This window comes from Cricetulus griseus, chromosome 8 (assembly GCF_003668045.3).
Source record: "Cricetulus griseus strain 17A/GY chromosome 8, alternate assembly CriGri-PICRH-1.0, whole genome shotgun sequence".
NCBI classification, from domain to species: Eukaryota; Metazoa; Chordata; class Mammalia; order Rodentia; family Cricetidae; genus Cricetulus; species Cricetulus griseus.
Window position 1 is genome coordinate 45669232 of NC_048601.1, and position 21608 is coordinate 45690839.

A 21608-nucleotide genomic window follows, 5' to 3' on the forward strand; every position below is an offset into this window, starting at 1 on the left:
GGGATGAGGGGCAATAATTATAGCGATGTTATCAAGAGTGTGGTTTTAATAGGGAATGAAACTGGAAGCCGCATTATTTCTAGGTGAGACTAGAAATGGTCAGAACACAAAGGGTGAACATGGCTGCTGTTTAAGTCCAGTGGTCTCAGAGGGTGGATTTCTGTGTGTTGAGGAAGTGTTCTAACTGACCCCATTACTGCCTCTGGCACTCGGGGTGGCTAAAGGGCAGCTGCAGAGTGAGACACTTAGTGAGTAACGCGGAAATTATAGTGTTGTGTTAAATGCATCTTTGCGGCAGTTTTCTTGTCTTCAGATAACACAGTCTTAAAGTGCTTCTACGAAATAATATAGGGGTTACATGTTTCTCCCCCCCTTTCTCTCACCAGTGGTACCTTTTAAAACATCTTGTGTGCTGTGTATGGCACATGGGTAGGTGTCTGACACATGTCTGTGTTTCTGTGAGTACAGGTACACAAGGGATATGGTACATGAGAAGAAGTCAGACCATGAAAGTCAGTTCTCCCTACACGTTTTGGTTTAGGCAGAGTCTCTTTGTTTTCTACAGCATATGCCAGGAAATGGGGTCCAGACTCAGCCTTCTGGAATGCATCCGCCCCTACCTTAGGTCTCCCTATATGAGTATAAGGATTACAGATGCAAGCTACCACATCCATCTTTACATGGGTTCTGGGAATTTAAATTCAAGTCCTCACACTGGCATGGCAAGAGCATCTCCCACTAAGCCATCTCCCCAGCCATTAGCAATACCCTGAACAGAAAATGGAGCCCACTTCTATCAGGATTGACTGAAGAGGTGAAAGATGAGATGAGATGAGAGAGATGGCAACGTCAGCTGAGCAAGCCACCATCTTCACCACCACCTCGATGCTGGGTCTATGTGTCCTCTGTGGCAGTGTGTGCACAATCAAGATTGTAATTTTGTTTACATATTTGTTTGGTCTTTCCCACAATGTTCACTATGATAAAGAATAGGGAACTTTAATATACAGGAGGAAATATATGAATACTACATTAGGTCTTGAAGAACAAGAGTCTGATTGGTCCATGTCAGTGTGATGTCTAAATGCTGCTACATGTTAACGAGACTCACCTGTCAATCACCTGGGACAAACAACAGTACATTGCTTATAAGTAGAACTTTATGACAGCTTACCCAACTTTTAAAGATAGAACAAAATTGTACTCTCTCCATCGACCATGATTGTTAAGTAAGAGTCACCTAGTGTATTCATAGCTCTTTGCAACAAACTACAGAAATGGTTCCCTAAGGCACGGTCTTCATTTCTTTTTGTTTGTATCACCAAGGAACAACTTAAAACACAGGGTTGGCTAGATTCAAGGTTAAGGAATCCATTTGTTTAGTGACAAGGAAGTTTGGGTGGCCTAGGAAATCCTGCAGTATCATTCCTTTGGAGGTTCTGTTACTGTTCTCAGCCCTTTGAGCATCTGCAAATGCATTTGGCATTGAGTTAAAGTGAAATTAATCCACATTGAGCAGTTGCAAAGAATGGCTGGATAGAAGCGTCACCCTCCCAAGAAGCACACAGGCACCAGCAAAACCACATGTATTGGTTACTTAACCTGACTTAAAATGGTTCATTTCCACTTAACTCATTTCAGAAAATTTAAAGTAGTGACAAGCTCAACAGTGAAGTCAAGTCCACTAGTTCAGCCTCTACAGCAAAAGCTAACTTCAGAAGCAGAATACCTAGATTTCCAAAGAGTCTCCAGTTGCCAAGGGTTTTATCTAAACTTTCACTTCTCCTGCAATAGATTTGCAGAGGAATCTGCAGCCAAAACTTCTTGGAGTGAGGGAGACAGAACAAGTGAAGCCTGTAAGGTACCAGTAGAAGTCTAAAGCAAAGGGGTGCAGGGTAATAATGCTGGTAACATCACCCGTTATTATTTTCAAAGCAGGCCAGAGCCTGTGTTCTCACCACCAGGTTCTGGAAGTTTTAGCCCTACTCCTTTATTCCCTTATATGCCAGCCTGATTGAGAGTCTTAGGGGGAAGTCAGGTGAGTCATCTTCCCAGCTGATGGGTTGCAGCCAAGCAGCTATCATCTACTTTTGAAGTACCTTGTATGCAACATTAAAAAAATAGCCTTATAGAGATAGCTAGATATAACCATATGCATCATAGTCCCAAGGATTGGGATAACAGCCAAACCTGCTTAACTGTCATCATATAAGATCTATTTTACTGTCCTTCTTACCCTTTCATTTGAACTGGTCTCATTGGGGAATTCATATCAGATATTAGTCATGAAGGAGAATTATATTGGTTGACAAAAATCAGGTTAGAGGTGGCATGAAACACCTGTCTGTGAGGAGTGTGACCTGTGGATGTGTTGGCCAGTTTTAAATAGGCCAAGGTGTCCCTAAAGTCACAGCCATCCATCTTTGTTATTGCCCATACATATCCTAGCAGGTAAGAGGAAGAATAGTGGTCTCCAAATACCAAAATTCAAATTGTTACTGCACTAGTTTAGGAATCAGCAATGAATAAAGTTTGGTAGCCTACTCCACATGATGCATTTTCCTCACTAGGGAAATGGAGTCCATAATAACTTCCTCATTATGTTATTGTGAAGATTCAATGAGAACTCACTTAACGTGCTTAGCCAGAGCCCCTCATAGTGTGAAGTGTGAGCTAGCTATCATTATTTTTATTATTATAACAGATTCTAAAGAGTTGAATGAATGGAAAGTTAGGTGGGTGTGGAGGAGAAGAAAGAAACTAGCATTTAGAGTTCATTGCATATCTAAAATACTACAATTCTGTTCAATTTCCAAAGAATTTCATGGCTAAACACTTTACAACTGAAAGTGTTTTATTAGCGGTGCCAGCTATTACTGTGCCTGTTTGGGGGACAATATAATACAGGAGATGGGACTAGAGGCCTGAGCACTGGGACTCAAAGCTCCAGTTCTTGTAACTCCTTCAGGTAACCTGATATATCCACTGACAGTCAACCTTTATGTTGAACAGGCTACCAAGCTCAGATGCAAGAGTGCATGGGGCAGGAGATGACACCCTAACTGCCTGCAAGTATGAGGGCCTGAGTTGTATCTCCAGCATCCAGGTAAAAAGCAGAGACTGGCAATGCCAGTCTAACCCCACTGCTGACTTGCAGAGACAGGCAAATCCCTAGGAGCTTATTAGTCACCAGTGTCACAAAAGCAATGAGGTCCAGGTTTTGTGAGAGACCTTGTCTCAAGAAGAAGAAGGAGGAGGAGAAGGAGGAGGAGGAAGGGGAGGAGGCGGAGAGAAGAAGAAGAAGAAGAAGAAGAAGAAGAAGAAGAAGAAGAAGAAGAAGAAGAAGAAGAAGAAGAAGAAGAAGAAGAAGAAGAAGAAGGAAGATATCAAACATCATCAAACCTTTTCCATCCTTGATATATGCATGCACATAAACCCATTCAGGCATGTGTATACACCTAGATGATCTTGTACATACAACACACACACACACACACACACACACACACACACACACACACACACACACACTAAAAGAAATAAAATAGCACACCATGGTTCCCTTTCCCTTCCCTTGTCAGGGGAACCAAATGCCAGGGAGGAACAGGAAGGAGAATTAATTGTCTTCTTTTAACATGAATGTATTTTATTTTTAAGTGTTTGTGTATGCACGTGTGACCATGTGAGTGCAGGGCCCATAGAGGCCAAAAGAGGGTGCCAGGTCACCTCTGGAACTGGAGTTACAGCTAGTATGACCTTCTTGATGTGAACAAGAGTGCTGGGAATTGAACTGGGGTCCTGTGCAAGAGCAGTGTGCCCTCTTAGCCACAGAATCATCTATCCAGCCTTGGAATTACCTACCTATATTTCACACAAGGAAGGCCACAGAGGGGTTTCAATCACCATGTGAACCAGAAATATATTGTAGTCTGTAGGGGAAGCTGTAGCCACACCTACTTAGGGGCTGGCTACAGGTGTGCCTGACCACGCTTTCGAGGGCGTGGTCAGGGTGACGTAGTGTGATGCGTTTTCTCTTTCAGTTTCTTTTTTGGGCTTGCGTACAGACCGCTGCCACGCCGGCTGGCTAGGTCGATCTGTAAGTAAGGCTTTTCCCTATTAAATACCCTTATATTTCTACCTGACTCTGTACTGGTAATTTCCCACTATAGTAGTCACCCTGCATTCCCAACATGTGATAGAATTTTTAATCACAGTTGCAATAGACAAGTATTTGTTAAATAAAAAGTATGCCATACCCACTGAATCCTTTTGGTTTTTATTTTTTTTGAAGCAGGGAATCACTCTGTAACCTTATTTGACCTGATACTTACTATGTACCCAAGGCTGGCCTTGAACTTGAAGTGAGCCAAAAGCCTCTACCTCCCAAGTACTGAAGTTATAGGTGTGCACTCCATACCTGGTCCAAACAAGTCCTTTAGAGACCATCAGGACTTTAGTAAGCTAAACAAGAGGTCCTTGTAGTCAGGGAGAATGTAATGGAAATTGGCATATCAGACAAGGCAAGTGTGTCTGCATGTGCTGTGCTGTTGGGATAGGCTGCAGATAGATCACACAATAATTATGAAAACAGCGTGTAATTCTATATGATTACTATGCTGGCTGCTTCCTCACTCTGATGGCTTTGACATCTTCTGTGACCCTAAAATGGTCTTCTCATCAAAGTCACGCTTCCAGAGTCTTCTCTCAAATGCTTTCATATTCTCTTCTTTAATTCTTTTTGAAAACATTTTTTTTTCCGGAATCAGTAAAGCATAGATATAAGCAGTATTCATCTGGTGTGTGTATGGTCTAATCAAAGAAACCCTCCAAAGAGTAAGCCATTCAGGGCTTGTGCAGTGACCACTCAATTTGGCCGTCTCACTTTCTCATCTACACCATCGAAGAAGCACTCCTTTGGAAGAACCCTACCTGGAAGTGTTTCCAAGCACGTATTCAGCAAGCATTTCTAAATATTACCGTTTCAAAAGTTATTTCCATTGTATGTCATTTTGCAACACAATATTCAGTGAAAGAATATTTTCTGAGGTTTATTGAAAACATTTCACATTGAAATGACTATTAAGAAAATTTGAAAACTTGGGGCCTGGAAAATTGCTCAGCAATTAAGAGCTCCGGCTGCTTTGGCAGATGTCCAGGGTTCCATCCTCAGCACCCACACTGTGGCTCAAAAACTTATACAACTCCAGTTCCAGGGGATCTGTCACCCTCCTCTGGCCTCCGTGGGCAGCAGGCATGCACATGGTATACATACATACATGCAAGCAAAACATTCATACACATAAAATAAAGCATATTTTAAAAGAGAAAAATTGGAAACTTTGGAAAATGGAAAACTAAAAGCATATTAAATATGCCCAGCAGCATTTGAATAATGCAGAAAACATGTTTGTGGGTAAAGAGCTCTTTCAGCTTATAGTTTTTAGGCTACATCTACAATGAAGAATAAAAATTAATTCAAAGTTATGTTTATATATTACACCCAAACACCATTCTAGTGCCAGCCCTCTGTATACTTCCAGGTTCCTGAGCTGAGCCTAATCATGGTGAAAATTGTGTTTTGAGATTTGCCTTAGACTCTTTAACTTCAGTTTGTACCAACTGGTGGTTCACTTCTTGTCACAGCTGCTTCATTTTTTTTAATTTTATTTTTCAGATTATAACTACAAAAACTTTAAATCTCTTTCCTCAATCCATATATATATATATATATATATATATATATATATATATGTATATATCTTTCTCTGCTCTCCTTCAAATTTATGCCCTGTTTTTCACTAATTGTTATTACATCCATATATGTAATATATATAGATATATATTCCTAAATACTACCTGTTCAGTCTGTAAAATGTTACCTGTATGTATGTTTTCAAATGTGACTGTTTGGCAATGGACAACCAATTGGTGTGGTGTTCCCTGGGGAAAGACACCTTTTCCTGCTCCCAGGTCTCTTAGGTTGCTTGTACTTCTTTGTGTAGGATTGAAGCCTCATGGGCTTTTCTCCTTCTACTATGGCATGTTCACTCATGTCCTTGCTCAGTTCATATTTGGGCCATCATGTGGGTGAAACATCATGGATATAGTTTCTGATGTTTCTAAGAGACATAACTTCCTAGATTTTCTATCAATGAAAATAAGGATTTGAATAATCTTTTCAAGAAACTTGTTTATGGGGCTGGAGGCATGGCTCAGTCATTATAATTGCTTGTTGCTCTTGCAGAGGATCTGAATTCTGTTCCCAGCACTCATGTCTTGGGCTTAGAGCCACCTGTAACTCCAGTTCCAGGGGATCTGATGCCCTCTACTGGCCTCCACAGGCACTTGCACAAAGGTGTGCATACACACAGAGAGACACAAACATAAATAAAAGTAAAATAAATATACTTTTAAAATTAAACATGCTTATCATGGTAGAAAATTTTCTTCTGGTAACATAGGGTGAAATTTATTATACTTACAGAAAATATAAGTTGATCAAGGATAAAACTAATAGGATGTCATCTTCTTCCAAAAATTCCAATACCCTACCTCCTTGCTTTCTGGGTATTGCCTAAGAATGATTTGAGGGCAGTTAATTCTTACATGATCTAGTTTGTTTTATTGGCTGTTTGCTTTAAATTTTTTTAATTTATTTTATAAGGATGTATAGGATTATAGTTATTATTTTACTAAACTTTATACAGCAGGGTGTACATTTTAAAGATATTACTCAAAGGCAAATACTCCAGGGTCATCTTTGAACAAAGCTGATGTTCAGATACCTGTGATTACTTAAGATCACTCCCTCCCTCAGATAGGATCTGCAAGCTGTGACCTCCCTGTCTGGCATCACCCTTAACACGTCAGCTTTAATTCCTTGTCCTTTGCCTTAACCAACAGAAAATTTTTATTTTTAATATTTGGTCTCTATGTTACTTCTACTATCTTCTGCAGTGATGGTCCTATTTGTTTTATTTGTTGTGGTTTGTTTTACTGATTCTAAAGCAGATTTTAATTCTGTAATTAGAATGTTTACCTCTTTGTACCTTCCTTATTTCAAGAATGGCCCTCTGGATCTATCTTCTTCACTTTAAATCTCCGTTGTTTCATGGTTAACTAATCATCTTTTCGCTATAAACTTCTTCCTTGTAGCCTAGTATATAATTCTGAGAAAGTTCCCTCTTTCAGCTACAACAGTCCCCAAGGTGATTCCCAGAGCAAAAGCTACAGATTTCTCTTGGACATATCAAGAAGTGACATCTCTTTCAAAAGGAAGATAGCCACCCAGCTGTCTGATTGAGCCAAACTCTTGCACCTGACAGAGCAAACAAAAAACAGGTGTTTTGTCTTACCCTCACTAGAGTCAGAACAAATGCCAGACTGGTAGCCGTCTTCGGTTCCAGTGGAAGGATATTTTGTATGAATCTTTACCTGGTGTGTCTATCCCATATTTTATGTGTGTGGGCATTTTTCCCCATGTTCTCACAAGTGTTTTCGAAATAAAAACAGGAGAAACTATATCAAAGACTCCTAGACAATATCTTCAGCTTGGAAGCTTTGACTGCAATGAGTATGTGGGCTATGGAAATAATTTTCCAGAAACCTGCCATTATTAATAAATAGAACAAATAGACATTCTACTTCAAAGTAGACCCCCTAAACCTGAAAAGGCCCAAGCATTTTATAAAATTGTCCTGTTATTTTTAGGACCTGAAATTCTAGACTAACTTTGTGGTGGCTTATTTTAACACTCTAAAATCTATGCAGAAGAGTTCACCTCGACATGCTTGAATGCTGAATATTTTATGCTTGGACAAAGAGCAGACTGTAGGTCTTTCACCAAGCACACTCAACGCACTTGAGTATGGGTTACCAAAAAATGCTGAAGATTTTTTTCTATTTATTGTTATAGCTCAAATCCTTGTGTCTCTTGTAGGCTTTAAGTGACATAAATATGCATTTCCATCTGCACATCCTTGTCAGGAATAGTTCTACTGGGAGGTGTTATGCCACCCAAGTTCTTCCAGAATAGAGCCTGTTAATCCTGTTACCACTATAGAAACTCGGAGGAAAAGTCTACCCAGGCCACTACTGCAGCTGCTGTGGCTGTCTATGTTCCAGCAACCACACCCTGGGCACCCAAAGGAAGCACAAGAAAATTCCTTAGGTAGGAGAGGATATACAGTGTTGACCTTGGTCTTTTACTTAGGGCAACACTCTCCAAATGTCTTACTGGAAATCTTGTAAATCTTTAGTGGAAAAACAGCAGGGGATGGGATGGATACTAAGCCTAAGTAATACCTATGTATTCAGACACACACACACACACACACACACACACACACACACACACACACGGGGTGTGGGGGGGAGACAGAGACAGAGACAGAGACAGAGACAGAGACAGAGAGGGAGAGAGGAAGAAAAAGTCTATGGACACAGACATCACCATATTAACTTGAATGTACCATAAAGTATGCAAAAATTACTATATAAAATAAATATACTTATAGGAAGTGATTCTCTATCTTCATTAGATGGGCTTGTGCCTCCCTGTAGGCACACTTTTTAACACCTTGGAGACTATTCAGATAAATTTCTACCAGGAAGGTCATTAAGAATATAAGTCTTAAACTTTCCGTTGGGTCTTTCCATAGATTCAGTAGCTCACCTGGGTGCAGAGCAGGCACAGAAGCCATGGCTGAGCACATGGTTTGCTTCTCTGTTTCCTATCCTTTTATCTTTTGCCGGTGTGGCTTGAGACTTCTGGTTTCTCAGTGGCCACTGTGATATCTACTTTATGCTTATATAAGTAGATAGAAGATGATTCCATAAAGACCTGGAAATCTATAAGAAGCCATCCAAGCCCACAATGGATATGTCTATCGCCTCCCAAGAACCAGGTTTTCATTTAAAGAGCCCAATTAGCATCCATCCAATAAATACTTAAAACAAAAATTTATTGATCTATAAATACCTAATGAGTATTTTTAAATGCCCAATCCCATGTAACTTGATAGTATTCTAAATTACCTAGGATCTAGTTGTAGAAGGAAAATTCCACAGAAAGGCAGTAGGCATGAAAAAAATCCTTCCTACCCTTGTAGCAGTGCAAGACTGTTTATTCAGCTGCTGGAAATTGCACACTCAAATCCAAGTTCCCTTCAAATTGATAAAAATAAATTATTGTAATGGTAAAAATCTAGAATTGGCTACAAAACAAGAGAGAAATTCTTCTCTTTTATTCTTGGTATGAGTCAAAATGGACCAAATTTTTCTGAAAAGCAAATTATATCAGTCTTTTCCTATAGCCTAAAACTACAGAAACTAACAAATATGAGATGAGACTCACACACATAACGTTTATTTCAAGATTACTTATAACAGCAAAAATAAAAGTAACTCACATTTTATTGGATGGAGAATTAATAGTTCCTGGTATGCCACACTAGAAACAGTATTCATTCTTTGTTTCCCCATTCTTTGGGTACTCTTTGTATCCTAGGTGCTTTTTCTAGGCTATAGTAATTAATTTACAGCAGAGTCTCAGAAAGATAACATCTTAAGTGTGGAAAGACATGTATCCTATAAGCAAGTAAGCAGATAAGCAGATGCAGAAAATTAAACACTGACACAATAAAAATTGCTGGTGGTAAGGTCTACTTCATTACTTCCTACAAGAGCCTTTCAGCCTTGGCACTATTGACACCTAAAGTCAGTCTGTAGCTTGGGGTGGGAAATAAAGGGAGCTCTTATGCACAGTGCAATGTTTGACAGCCTCCCTGACTTTTAACCACGTAATGTTAGTGAGACTCATCTTGGTCATGACCATCAAAGTGTACATTTCCAGAAGACTGTTGGGCGGGGAGGGGTTGCAGGATCTGTTTTCGATTGGACAAAATGGAAGGTCTCTTTGAGCAGGTGACAGTTGAGCAAAGATTTGAGGAATGTTTTAGTAATCTTTAGGGTACAGGAAATGGATGTAGGACAGTGCTATCTTGAATACCATATTCAATAATGTCACAATACAAGTCCATTGAATGTTGGCTGAGACAGGGAGTATAACACATTGGTTAGGAGCCTCGGCTTGAAGCCTGCCTTTCTTGTTAAAACCCTGATTACATCACTGACTAGTGGTAACTTAGATAAGTTCTCTATAGCAGTGTATCAGTGTAATCAAGGGGAAGCTGGGTATGCTATTAGTAGTACCTTCTGCAGGGCTGCTGGGAGCATGAGTTGAGGCAAGATTCTGAGGAGAATAAGTGTTTATTTATAGGCGTATGTTAATTTAAGTCAGAAAATATAATGCTAACTGGCTCTTCAAATATACATTAGTATGTTAGTACTATAATTATAATCTAATTAACAAATAATAATCTTTACCAGATAAAATATAGCAGGAATTCTAATATGTAAATATTTGAAAATATAATATATATTTAAAAACTAATTGATGTATATGTAAACACCCGCACACACGCACGCGTACACACACACACACACACACACACACACACACACACACACACATATATATATATATATATATATATATATATATCCATAAGATATTTCTACCTTAGGTAGACAAACAGCAGCAACAGATATAAAATGGTAACCATCAGAGAGCATTTTAACATTTTTTGTGTCTTCCTATATTCCTTACTTTTACATACCAATACAAATTTTGCTTTGAGTTAAAAATCAAAATCAAAATATATGTTAGGCCAAAGAACTATATGGACACCAACAAGAATCAGTATGGATTCTAAGAGTGGAAGACAAAGACAAGAGGGTTGAGTTCAGAAGACCTCTCCTAGGGATGAGTCCACTGTCGCCTGAAAGTTGAGAGACACACTTTGCTTTTGTCGCTCAGCTTTTCAGTCAGCTGAAAAGCAGGTAACACTTGCTTTCTGCCAGACACTGTGCTGGGACACTCAACATGAAAGGAGTAGGCATCCCTCAGGAATCACCACAGAAAGGGAAGAGGAAACATCCATGATCATCACAGCACCAGAAACACAGAAAAAACTGCAATGAGGATTTCAGCTCCATCTTCTGAGAGTTTCCATTGGGACAAGACAGCAGGTGTAGGCAGCTTCCCAAACTAGACTCGAGTTTGCAAAAGCCAATCGTTAGTTATCCAGCTTGCCTTAAACATGCATCTATGGTGTGTCCTAATCACATACCAGTAGATCAGCTACCCTGAAGAGTCAATCTGCAAAACAGTCTAACTTCCCATTGGCACATCTGGGGACTACAGTATGGAAAGCAAGGCTGGATGACTACAGGGACTGGGAACATAGGTACATGTGGTAGCTCTGCCATTCACTAGCTGTGTACCTAAGAGGATCCACCAGTACCTTCACCTGCCTGCACATGCAGTGACAGCCCTCTACCAGACTGCTGTGGGCTGGACATATGGTAGCATACCCGAGAAACCTTAACCCACAATCAGGTACTTGGGTTAATATGCTGACCCAGCTTTAACAGAGTAGAGGGTGTTTACGGGAGAACTTGATCATTTAACATTTATATTAAACACTAATAGTGAAAAACCCAACTGCATATGATACACTGCTCATGCTTGAGTTTATAGCCTGATTGGCTTGATTCATTGTTTTTCAGAGCCTTAAACTCATTAGCCATCCAGTACACAGAACTATAAAAGCTACTCACTATTTTTTTTCCTTGGGTAACATCATCTTTATTTCCTGAGACACTTCTTTAAAACATTAAACTGAAGGTAAGTGCATAAAAATGAAATGGGGACTCATAATTGCAAACTGTTCTCATGTCGGAAGAAGATTCAAATGCCTCTTAGGTCTGCACTGCTCCTTGTTACTGGCTCAGAACCTGGCTATAAAAGTACATCATGTAGCCAAGGTCTGCCTGCCGGGCAATGTGTGGCAGCAAACAGAAAAAGGAGGGAATGGCCTATGGCAGTTAGGTGCAGGGAGAGGGGATAAAGAAGTCACGGGCAACAGCAAAACCAAATGACAGAGTTCCCAAACTGGAAGTTAACAATTGTTGGGAGAGCCTAGGAAAGGACCATTGCAACCTTCTCCGCTCATCTCTCTGTCTCAACTGTTAATCCTTTTCACCTTGAACAGTCACTGCTATTATTTCTGGGGAAATAATACAATTCTGGTTTTTTCCCCTCACATTTTCAACAAGATTCACTAAGGCTGATTGAAAGGACTTAAAATGTCATCTTGTCAGGGCCCTTGATAAACATTTCATCTTATGTTCTCTGGGGCTGAGGCACTGAGGAAGACAAACCAAAGCAACAATATATAAAAGCACTGCTTTTACTGCAAAGTCTTTAAAGGCTGTGAGAAAATTACAGAGGAAAAAAAAAAAACAGGCAGCTACACATGTCTCACTGATTCTGCCCCCACGTTAGATTGACTGGATCCAAGGCTTTGCCTTATCCACTCTAGCAGTCAACAAGCCATGGAATAATTGCTTGCTCTCATTCATCTCAAACAGGTGAAGATTCTTGTCCCTCAGTCCCACAATCAAAAACAAAAATGTTTTTTTTTTTTCTGGAAAATGTGACCTCTCTGAATGTCCACCAGCTTTTGTTAATGTAGGGGAATGAAATACGATATCTTCATTTTGCTTTGTTTTCTCTAAAATTATTCAGTTTTCCAGTGTTAATAAAAAGAAAATGAGAATGTCATGAGTGTTGCCACACACCTGTAATCCCATCTGCTAGGAAGGCTGAGGCTAACTGATTCCAAATTTGAGTCCAGGATAAGCTACACAGAGAGACCCTGCCTCAAGTTTTTGGGTACCCAAAGAAAATGTAATATATATATATATATATATATATATATATATATATTCAGAATCTAATAATTTTTACCAGGTTTGATCTTGTTCTGGTGCTTCTTATATTTTATTTATCATATATTTTACTGACCAAAATGTGGGAAATATAGGCTACCAATGGCTCCAAATTCCAACTTTAGTGTAGACATTATAAAATTCCTCAGATGCATGAGACATTATAAAATTCCTCAGATGTATATGTTATGTAGCTCTATATTGGTTGGTTGGTGGGTGGGTTGGAGACAGGGTTGTGTGTGTGTTCTTTAACACATGCTCTTCTTGTATTACCTCCTAAGTGCTGGGGTTATAAGGCATGCACCACAGTGCCCAGCTAAATTAACTTTTCCTCTACAGGGTCACTTGGATGAACTACTTTCCCTAACCACAATCATTTGTGAACGGTTTGGTGGCTTATACCTTGAAATGTCACTCGTCTACCTTGATCTGATTTCACCCACAGATAATTACACTACTAAATTCTAAGTGGTAGTTCAAGTCCAAGGGAAAATATAATTCAGTTACAGCTTAAAAAATGGTCCTTGCATTTGAAATGCACAGTCTAAGTGTTTTGATCTAGAAATAAAATTAAAATCAGTCTACCTTAAAGGCTTCTCTTAAAATTCTCAGATAGGCTTCAGGAGTTGGCCACTCACCTGAAAATGTTCATAAGGTGCTGCCTGCTTCAAAAGGCAACTTGGTCACAGAATGGGGAAGTCGACCGAGATTAAGCGAACTCAAAATTACTCGGGTAACAGCGAGCCGTTAGCTCTTCTGTGTGCCTTGCTTTTGTATTGTTGTTGTTTTAATCAGTATTGTGATCAGAAGCAGTGTTTAAAACATTATTTTGATAATAGCATGTAAACTTTCTTCAGCCAAACATGGTGATTCACACCTGCAATCTCAATATCTGGCTAGCAGAGGCAGAAGGATTGTCACCTCAGTTCCACTCGGAACTCATAGTGAGCCCTGTGCAAAAAAATCAAAGACTATAACTGTAGCTAAAAGGTAGAACATTTGCTTAGTGTTTGCAAGGCCCTGTGTTAGACCCCCCACAGGCAAAACAAACAATCATTATTTAAAGAGAATCAAGCAGATTGGAAGGTACAAGTAGTGGTGGGAATGAAAAGGTTGGCATGTGCTTGAGAGTTATTTTGAAAAAGGGATAAGAATGTCTAAGTCACCAACTGAAGGATGGGGCCCGACAAATGGTTTCAAGTCTAAATAACTGGGAAAATGGCCATATACGGGAAAGAAATCCAGCCATGGATTCTCTGGGGACAGTTTGAGCTTCCCACTTCAGTGAAATGAATGGCTTAGAAAAATGGGACAACAAGTAAAATACCTGAAAGTCCAGTAGCAATCGTGAGAGTGTGTTTTGCGGTGACCACAGGCCTTTAAAGAACTGATACACTGCTGTTTTTCTCTGAATTCTCCAGCTATGAACACACTCCTGGGATAGAATTTACCCTCAGCAAATGCAGCCTGGCTGGGAATTGGCTGACAGTATAGATTTAAAGGCAGGCTCTACAAAATCAACACCTAAGTTATGAGAGTGGACAAATGTTACCTTAGAAAGAAGGAAGAGTGAGGGAAGGGGGGATGATGGGGGGAAAGGGAGGGAGGCAGGAAGGGAGAAACAAAGAAAGGGAGGGAGAAAAGGAGGAAGGGGAAAGGGAGGAAGACAGGAAAGAGGGAGGGAGGGAGCAAGGGAAAGAGGGGATCAAGTCTTAAGAAATTAATATATTAGCAGATCTGGAAGTAAAAAAAATGAATAAATGAGACAAGGATGGTAAGTCAGAGAAATAAATAGACAAAACAAAAAAGAAGAGGAAGAGAGAAAAGACAGGGAGGGATGAGAAGGAAACAGGAAAGATAAAAGGGAACAAATGTGAGCAAGATAGAGTGACGCTGTGGGCAGGAAGAGATGTTACTCATATTTCTAACAATTGTATTATAGACTTCGAGAATATACGGACACAAAAATTACCAAGTCACATTTAGTGAGCAAAAATGGAAACCATTAAAATGTTTCCTTAATAACTTAAAGTAAATAAATGAATAGCTGCTGTCACATTGATTCATCTATTGCATGTGGGTGCTCAATAAATGTTAATTGAATTAAATTAATAACATTTGCTCAGCAGTAATAAAAAATTAATTAACTGTCTGTCTTACTGTTGCTAGTTTATGCCCACTGGTTCTTGCAATTACTTCTAACCCAAACAGGGATTTTTTTATTACAGTGACTTTCAAGATACACTTTAATTTTTTTTCTAAGAACTATAGAGAAGCTCCTAATTTTTGTCCCAATTTTTGGTTCATATTTTTGAAGTGAAAAAATTTATTTTCTCTGAGTTAATGTCAAGAACTATGTATAACATCCCAAATATAGTTTCATGGGTTCCTTATTTAATTTTAAAATACCATCCCGTGAGAGGATATGATGCCACTTTTCCCTGTGTTCCTCCTTTTAGCCCATGTGCTTTTTAATACTTTGGAGACAATGTCAAATAACACTGTAAAGGAAGGAATCTGGGGGAATTATTGTTAGCATTCCAGCTATAAAAAAATGGAAGCTGTCAGTAACATTTACCCAAAAAAAAAAAAAAATGTGACTCACTTCGATGTCAAAATTCTGGGTTGAACAGACTGGGCTCTGAATCGTGTGCGTGTCAGATGATTTTTTAATGAGCATCAGATAGTTCCCACTGAGGGATTAAAAAAATAAAAATATAAACAGAGATATAGAGTTAAAATAACTTTATGAATGGCAGTTTAAATTCTCTATAAAATCCTCCCTGTACAAACCTGGTGTGCTCCAAATGGTTGCTTAACGTAGCAAACCACTTACATTCAAAATGCTATACTTAAAAAATGCTGTACTTAAAAAAGTTGTCACAAAATTAAAAAGAGAAGCATATACCACTTGGCTGTAAACTGTACTCTCTGCATGTTTTTACATTCCAGTAACCTCTATCCAACTCTTTTTTGTTGTTGTTGTTGTTACCGAATTACTTTGTGCAAAAGCGATTCAAAATTGCATGCAGTCTGACTGTGCGTGATAATTTGAACCAATTGTTAATGAATTCTGTTAAGCAAAGAGCTTCTGTAATCTCTATAGTCATTATAGTTTGCTCTCAGCTCCTTCCTGAGCTACCTTTGAATGGACAACACACAGTAGCTATAGCTGAACAGGCTGTTCCCCAAGTGTGCAAGAAATCGGTCGTACTTCACCATGCAGAGAAAGGAGGTCTGTCAAATGGACTTATTTACAAGATTGGCTTTAGGATATTAGCGCATCTTAAGTCTTAGGGCATATAGTGCATTGCTGATATGTGATGTAGCTCAGCCACTAAAAGACAGCTACCTGAGACAGAAGGAAAAGGATCCATTAGGGACATATATAATATTTATGAAAAATGACGGTATGAACAAAGATTTTGAAGTCCCGAGAGCAGTGGTTCTCAATCTCCTTAATGCGGAGACCTTTTAATACAGTTCCTCATGTTGTAGTGCTTCCCAGCCATAAAATTATTTCATTGCTACTTCATAAGTGTAATATGCTAAAGTTGTTCTCATTCATCTACTAATTTCAATTCTAACTCTAATAATTCACCTATTAATACTAACATCTAATTTTCCTGTGCCATAAAAGAAGCCAATGGCAGTGTCTATCTCCTAGACTCTTTCAGCTGGCATGCTAGCACGATAAGGAATATAAACAACAATGTAAAGCTTGATGACGGACACATAAAGCAGGCACTAGTAAACATGCATTTGTGCTCAAAGCAGTGGTTTTCAGCCTGGGCAATATTGTCCCAGGAAAGAAATCTGGCAAGGCAAACAGTAAGTTTTTTATTTACCATAGCTTGGGGAAACAAGGTGCAACTGGTATCTCCTAAGTAGAAGATGAGGAGAACACTCCTTTGTACATCCATTGTATTGCTCAAAATCTGTACACTGCTACACAATCGAAGGCAGTATTTGAATGTCCATCTTCGTGGGAAACTGGCTGATTACTGGATGCCCTCACTCCCAGTTTAAAAAAAAAAAAAAAGACTCTCATTTTCACCATGACCACCACCATCATCATTGTGTTATTAACATGGCAAGTACCTCATGAGTTAGAGGAAGCCTAGAGTTTGCCAATGTATGCTGCCAATTCTATTTCTACATTCAGTATTCAATACTACATTAATTGCTGTCAACAATAGATGTTTTTCCCAAACCCCTACTTCTACCAATCTTTTTTAGAGTGGATTAAACCACCACCAAGAGATTTAAAGCCAGCAGCATATGGGAAAGGGAATAAAAATTAAACATTGTCAAAAACCAAGGCTGTTTGGAAAATCGGAAGGAAACAAAAATGGCCCAAGATGACTGTGTGTGGCAGACTGTTTGGTTTGCTTCCAGTTCAAGTCTTCAGAGAGAGACCATTTCATGATGAGTTTTGAGAGGCCCTGACTGACAAGTCTGGGGGTTGTTCTTGTTCTTCTTTTCTTCTCCCTGCAAAGCAGAACTCCTTAGAATTCCCAGGCTTGTCTACACATTGAGATCACTTGAGAAGTTTCAGTGAAGTCTCCAAAGGAAGGTGATTCAATGGTCTGCTGGGGACAATGGTACCTGAGCCTTTGAACAGTTCAAACACTTTAGCTTTCCCAGTGGACTGGACTATGTAGGAACTTCAGGGAACCATACTCCTCACAGGTAGGGGCAAGCAGAAGTTGCTTTCCTGGAAAAGAAAAGGCAGTTTTGAAACAGGCCATAACTATGGATTTAGGAAGAGTAGATTTCCTACACGGAACTGAATGTGCTCCTCAAATCATGTCAGCCTCTTTCTTGTCGCCCATCACGCACTGCTGAGTCAACCCAAACTTGGACTCACTGTAGGAATGTGATTGCTAGAACACATTTTCCATTTCTCAATAGTGCCAGCAGAAGACGTCCCTATGGCCAACCCGGTGGTGTGTTTAAGACTGTATCCCCATGTTTCTTCTTTTTCCATCTCAGGACTTTGCTTACAAGTGTACTATGTTATATATTAAGTTGCCCTTCGGCTTCATCCTCTCTCTGACACAGCATGGTAGAATTTTATTTCTCTACACATTTCCGTTTGTTAAAGTGTGGGTTGCTTGTGATAGGCACACTGAATCCCAATGTTCAGTCCAGTGTTGGCTCCATAACACATGCTTTTATGATATAGAATGAGGCCTTCTCCACTTCCCTTTTGCCTCTTCAAACTGGAGTCTTGGCCAGGACATTGCCAGGAGCTCCCCAAACATCTCCTACTTATCCCAATTAATTTCACACAATAAGTTATATTCCTCAGAAGACAGCCCCGAAGCCACAGAGGCCATCACCTGAGTAGGTACCTATAAAATACCATTCCTTTGATCAAAACATCCCATATATGAAAGGGGGTGTGTGTTTCAGAGCGTTCTCTGACAGCAGAGGAAGATCCAGCTTGTAGACTGATCATTTACACATGGCTTGTTTTTCTCCTAAATAGAAGCAAAGTGAGGTTTGTAGAAAAAAAAGCAAGAAAAAAATGAATAGTGATTTTATTGAGACCATCAAAAAGTATCAGAATCACCTGGCTTCTCATGACCATGATACACGGTGATGCTGATACAACACAGTGATATCTTGTTGATCCATATAAATGAATTCTTTGGTTTTCCCCTCTCACAATCCTGAAAGCTGATAGTAGAAAGATGTGTTACAAATTAATATGGAATTTACAATGTATATAAAAGTTTGTGATTTCACTTTTCAATTCTATCTGAAAATAATCTTGCTCGATAATGTTTTATTCCATTTCATAGGACTTTATTCTTTCAAAGTGTAAAATGTGAATTTTCCTGCAAATGTCCTTTCTTAGATCACAGTGAGTTTGTGTATATGTGTTTTCTTTTTTTTTTCATCTAGATACACAGCTCACAAATGAAAAGCATGCAGAAGAGAAACCTATTAATGCTATCATTATAAATTCAGTATCCGAATTCAATATCACAGATGGACCATCCCAGGAAAGCCCCAATGAGAAAAACCTGTCAGGATCGAGCACTTCACTCTCCTCCCTCGAAGAATGCCAAACGAAATTTCCCTACCTCCAAACTAATACTTCAGTTCATCGGAGAGATGCTGATGGTATGTTTCTCAGAATACAACCCATCTCTAAATAAAGCTCCCAACCCCAGTCCTTGTAAAATCACTACATATGCTGTTAGAAACAGAAAAAAGTCTTTATGAATATTAAACAGGATGACTTTGATTTGAAAACCCTACTGAATGACATGTGTCAAGGTCACTTTGTAGCGAGGAGGTGCTTGGCAGAGTGTTTGATCCCAGAGCTGGGAATCGGAGGCTATGTTTTAAATAGCTCGGACCAGAGCAGTATGCTCGGATGGGGCTGGAAAACCAGTAAAATCAAATAAAAATTTCTTTTCTCAGAAATGAGACCACTCTGCCTGTGGCTCTAAGCATATGGGACAAGGGGAAAACAGAGTGGAAAAGTAATAAAATTCTAGAACCAATAGACATGCAGGAATGGGGAGATGGCTCCTTTGGTAATGTGCTTGCTATATAAGAATGAGGACCCCAGTTCAATTCCCAGAACCCTCATAAAGAAGCGTGTAGGGGTAGTATTATCTTGCACTGGGGAGGTGGAAGCAGCCAGATCTTTGGGCCTTTCCTGTCAGCCAGCCTAACCTACTTGGTGAACTCTGGGCCAGTGAGACACATCTTCTCAAAAGACAGGTAGTCAGCACTGGAGGTATGATTCTCAAGGTTGATCTCTGGCTTCCCAGCCCAAACACAAATAAAAAATACCATATAAAATATCAATGCATTTACATCAACCATCTCTGGGCAAGGGTTGGCTCTCCTGGTATTCTGATCAAGTGCAGCCATAGGCCAGCACACCCCCATATACTCTGTACAACAAAGCCAATTTCAGATTGATTTGGTACTACCCAATCAGCTCAGTCAAGTTAAAGCTCATGGATCTTCCACCATGATAAATAAAGTTTAGCTCAGAGTAACTTTGCAATCACCTCTCCAGGGATAATGAGCTGCTCAAGAGTTCTGTAGTATTCCAATTCTGTACCTATGGTTCCACTGAAATAACCCCTGAGCTTTTCAGAAGTGTGGTTTCTTATCTGCACCTCGTATTTCATCATTGAAAATAAGAAAAATGGTCAAAGCTTGCATAAAAACCCATTCATCATCCCATTAATTTAACTACTGCTTCTGGAGTGTATTAATTGGATAAAACAGGACAGGTTTGGGGTTTGCCTTTTCTGTCTTAACCTCCCAACCTCAGTCTCTTAGTTCTGTACCAGGGTTAGCAACAACCCAAGGGCCAGTGTGGGGTCTGAATGAAGTATGTGTACAAAGCACCTACTGCAAAAGCTGGCACACAGAATTTCAACTTTAGCTTTTCATATGATTGCAGTTTATTTTTTTTTTGAGAGGAAAGAGAGAGACTTCTACCATGTGTTGTAAATGTGCTGTCTTATGCAAATGTTGATATGGATACCCAAAAGCAGAGACTAGAGACTTGGTTGGTTAAGACTGCCAGAAAAGAATGTGAATAATGAAGCTGGAAGTAAACAAGTGGGAACAGTGAGGACTGTGGAAACCTGAAGATTACCTCAGCTAAAGGTCATTAAAACTTCGCTTCTGAGAGAATGACTGCATAGATCAAGTATCTTTTGCTCCCAATCACAAGGATGTAAAGCTAGATCTCCTGAACACAGGTGAAGAAAGACACATAGTGGTGGGTTTCTAATCCCAGCACTGAGGAGGCAGAGGTAGGGGTACCCCTGAGGAGGCAGAGGTAGGGGTACCTCTGAGGAGGCAGAGGTAGGGGTACCCCTGAGGAGGCAGAGGTAGGGGTACCCCTGGACTCACCTTCAGCCAATCAAGGCCACTTGATAAGCTCCAAGTCAATTTGAGACCTTGTCTCAAGAGAGGTGGACAAAGTTCCTAAGGATAACAACTAAAGTACTTCTGGAGCCTACAGAGAATAGGAGAGAGAGAGAGATAGAGACAGAGACAGAGAGACAGAGAAAGAGAGGGAGAGAAAGTGTCATTTTTTTTACCCAACTCAAACCAGAGGGAACAATAGGTTAAGAGTTGCTTGATTTTTTTTTTTTTAATTTGAAACAGGGTCTCTCTATGTAGCCTTGGCTGTCCTAGAACTCACATTGTAGACCAGGCTGGCTTTGAACTCTCAGAAATCTACCTGCCTCTGCCTCTCAGGTGCTGGGATTAAAGGCATGTGCCACTCTACCCAATTGAGTTGCCAGAGCCTGAAGTGATCTAAAAATATGTAGAGAATAAGGATGTCACATGAAACTTCTAAATATTTTAATATTGATAATGACTTCTATTTACTCTCTGACACACGAGGCATCTCGATGTGTCTTTGGGTCATCTTTGATCTGTCAACTAGGGCTGCCACTAGAGTTTAACTTTGATTGAGACAAAGGGAAGGCATGAAAACAAGCAGGGAGTGGGGTTCTCGAAAAGCATCTGAAGGCAGAGTGTTTCTGTGGGTTTTATGGGGAGGTGGAGACGAGGCTCATTGTATGCACCAGGGAAATGACCCCAGAATTAGGAAGCGTCTTTATACACAGCCACAGACATAGCGTCCCCCACAGAGCATGTCCCTCTGTCCAGTTGGGAACCCGGAGAGAAGCGTGAGATCAACTGTCTCCTGTTCTCAGGGAAAGGGGGAAATGACCACTCTGTTCAAATGGCGA

At 39.8% G+C, this 21608-nt stretch overlaps 1 protein-coding gene across 1 annotated transcript in view; it reads left to right on the forward strand.

Moving 5' to 3' along the window:
* Nucleotides 1-21608, forward strand: part of Mdfic2 (MyoD family inhibitor domain containing 2) — a 104162-nt gene that overhangs the window by 73784 nt on the left and 8770 nt on the right. Inside the window, exon 2 of the mRNA XM_035448610.1 lies at nt 18769-18990. Coding sequence (XP_035304501.1) covers nt 18769-18990 — 222 coding nt within the window. The remainder of the gene's footprint in view (nt 1-18768; nt 18991-21608) is intronic.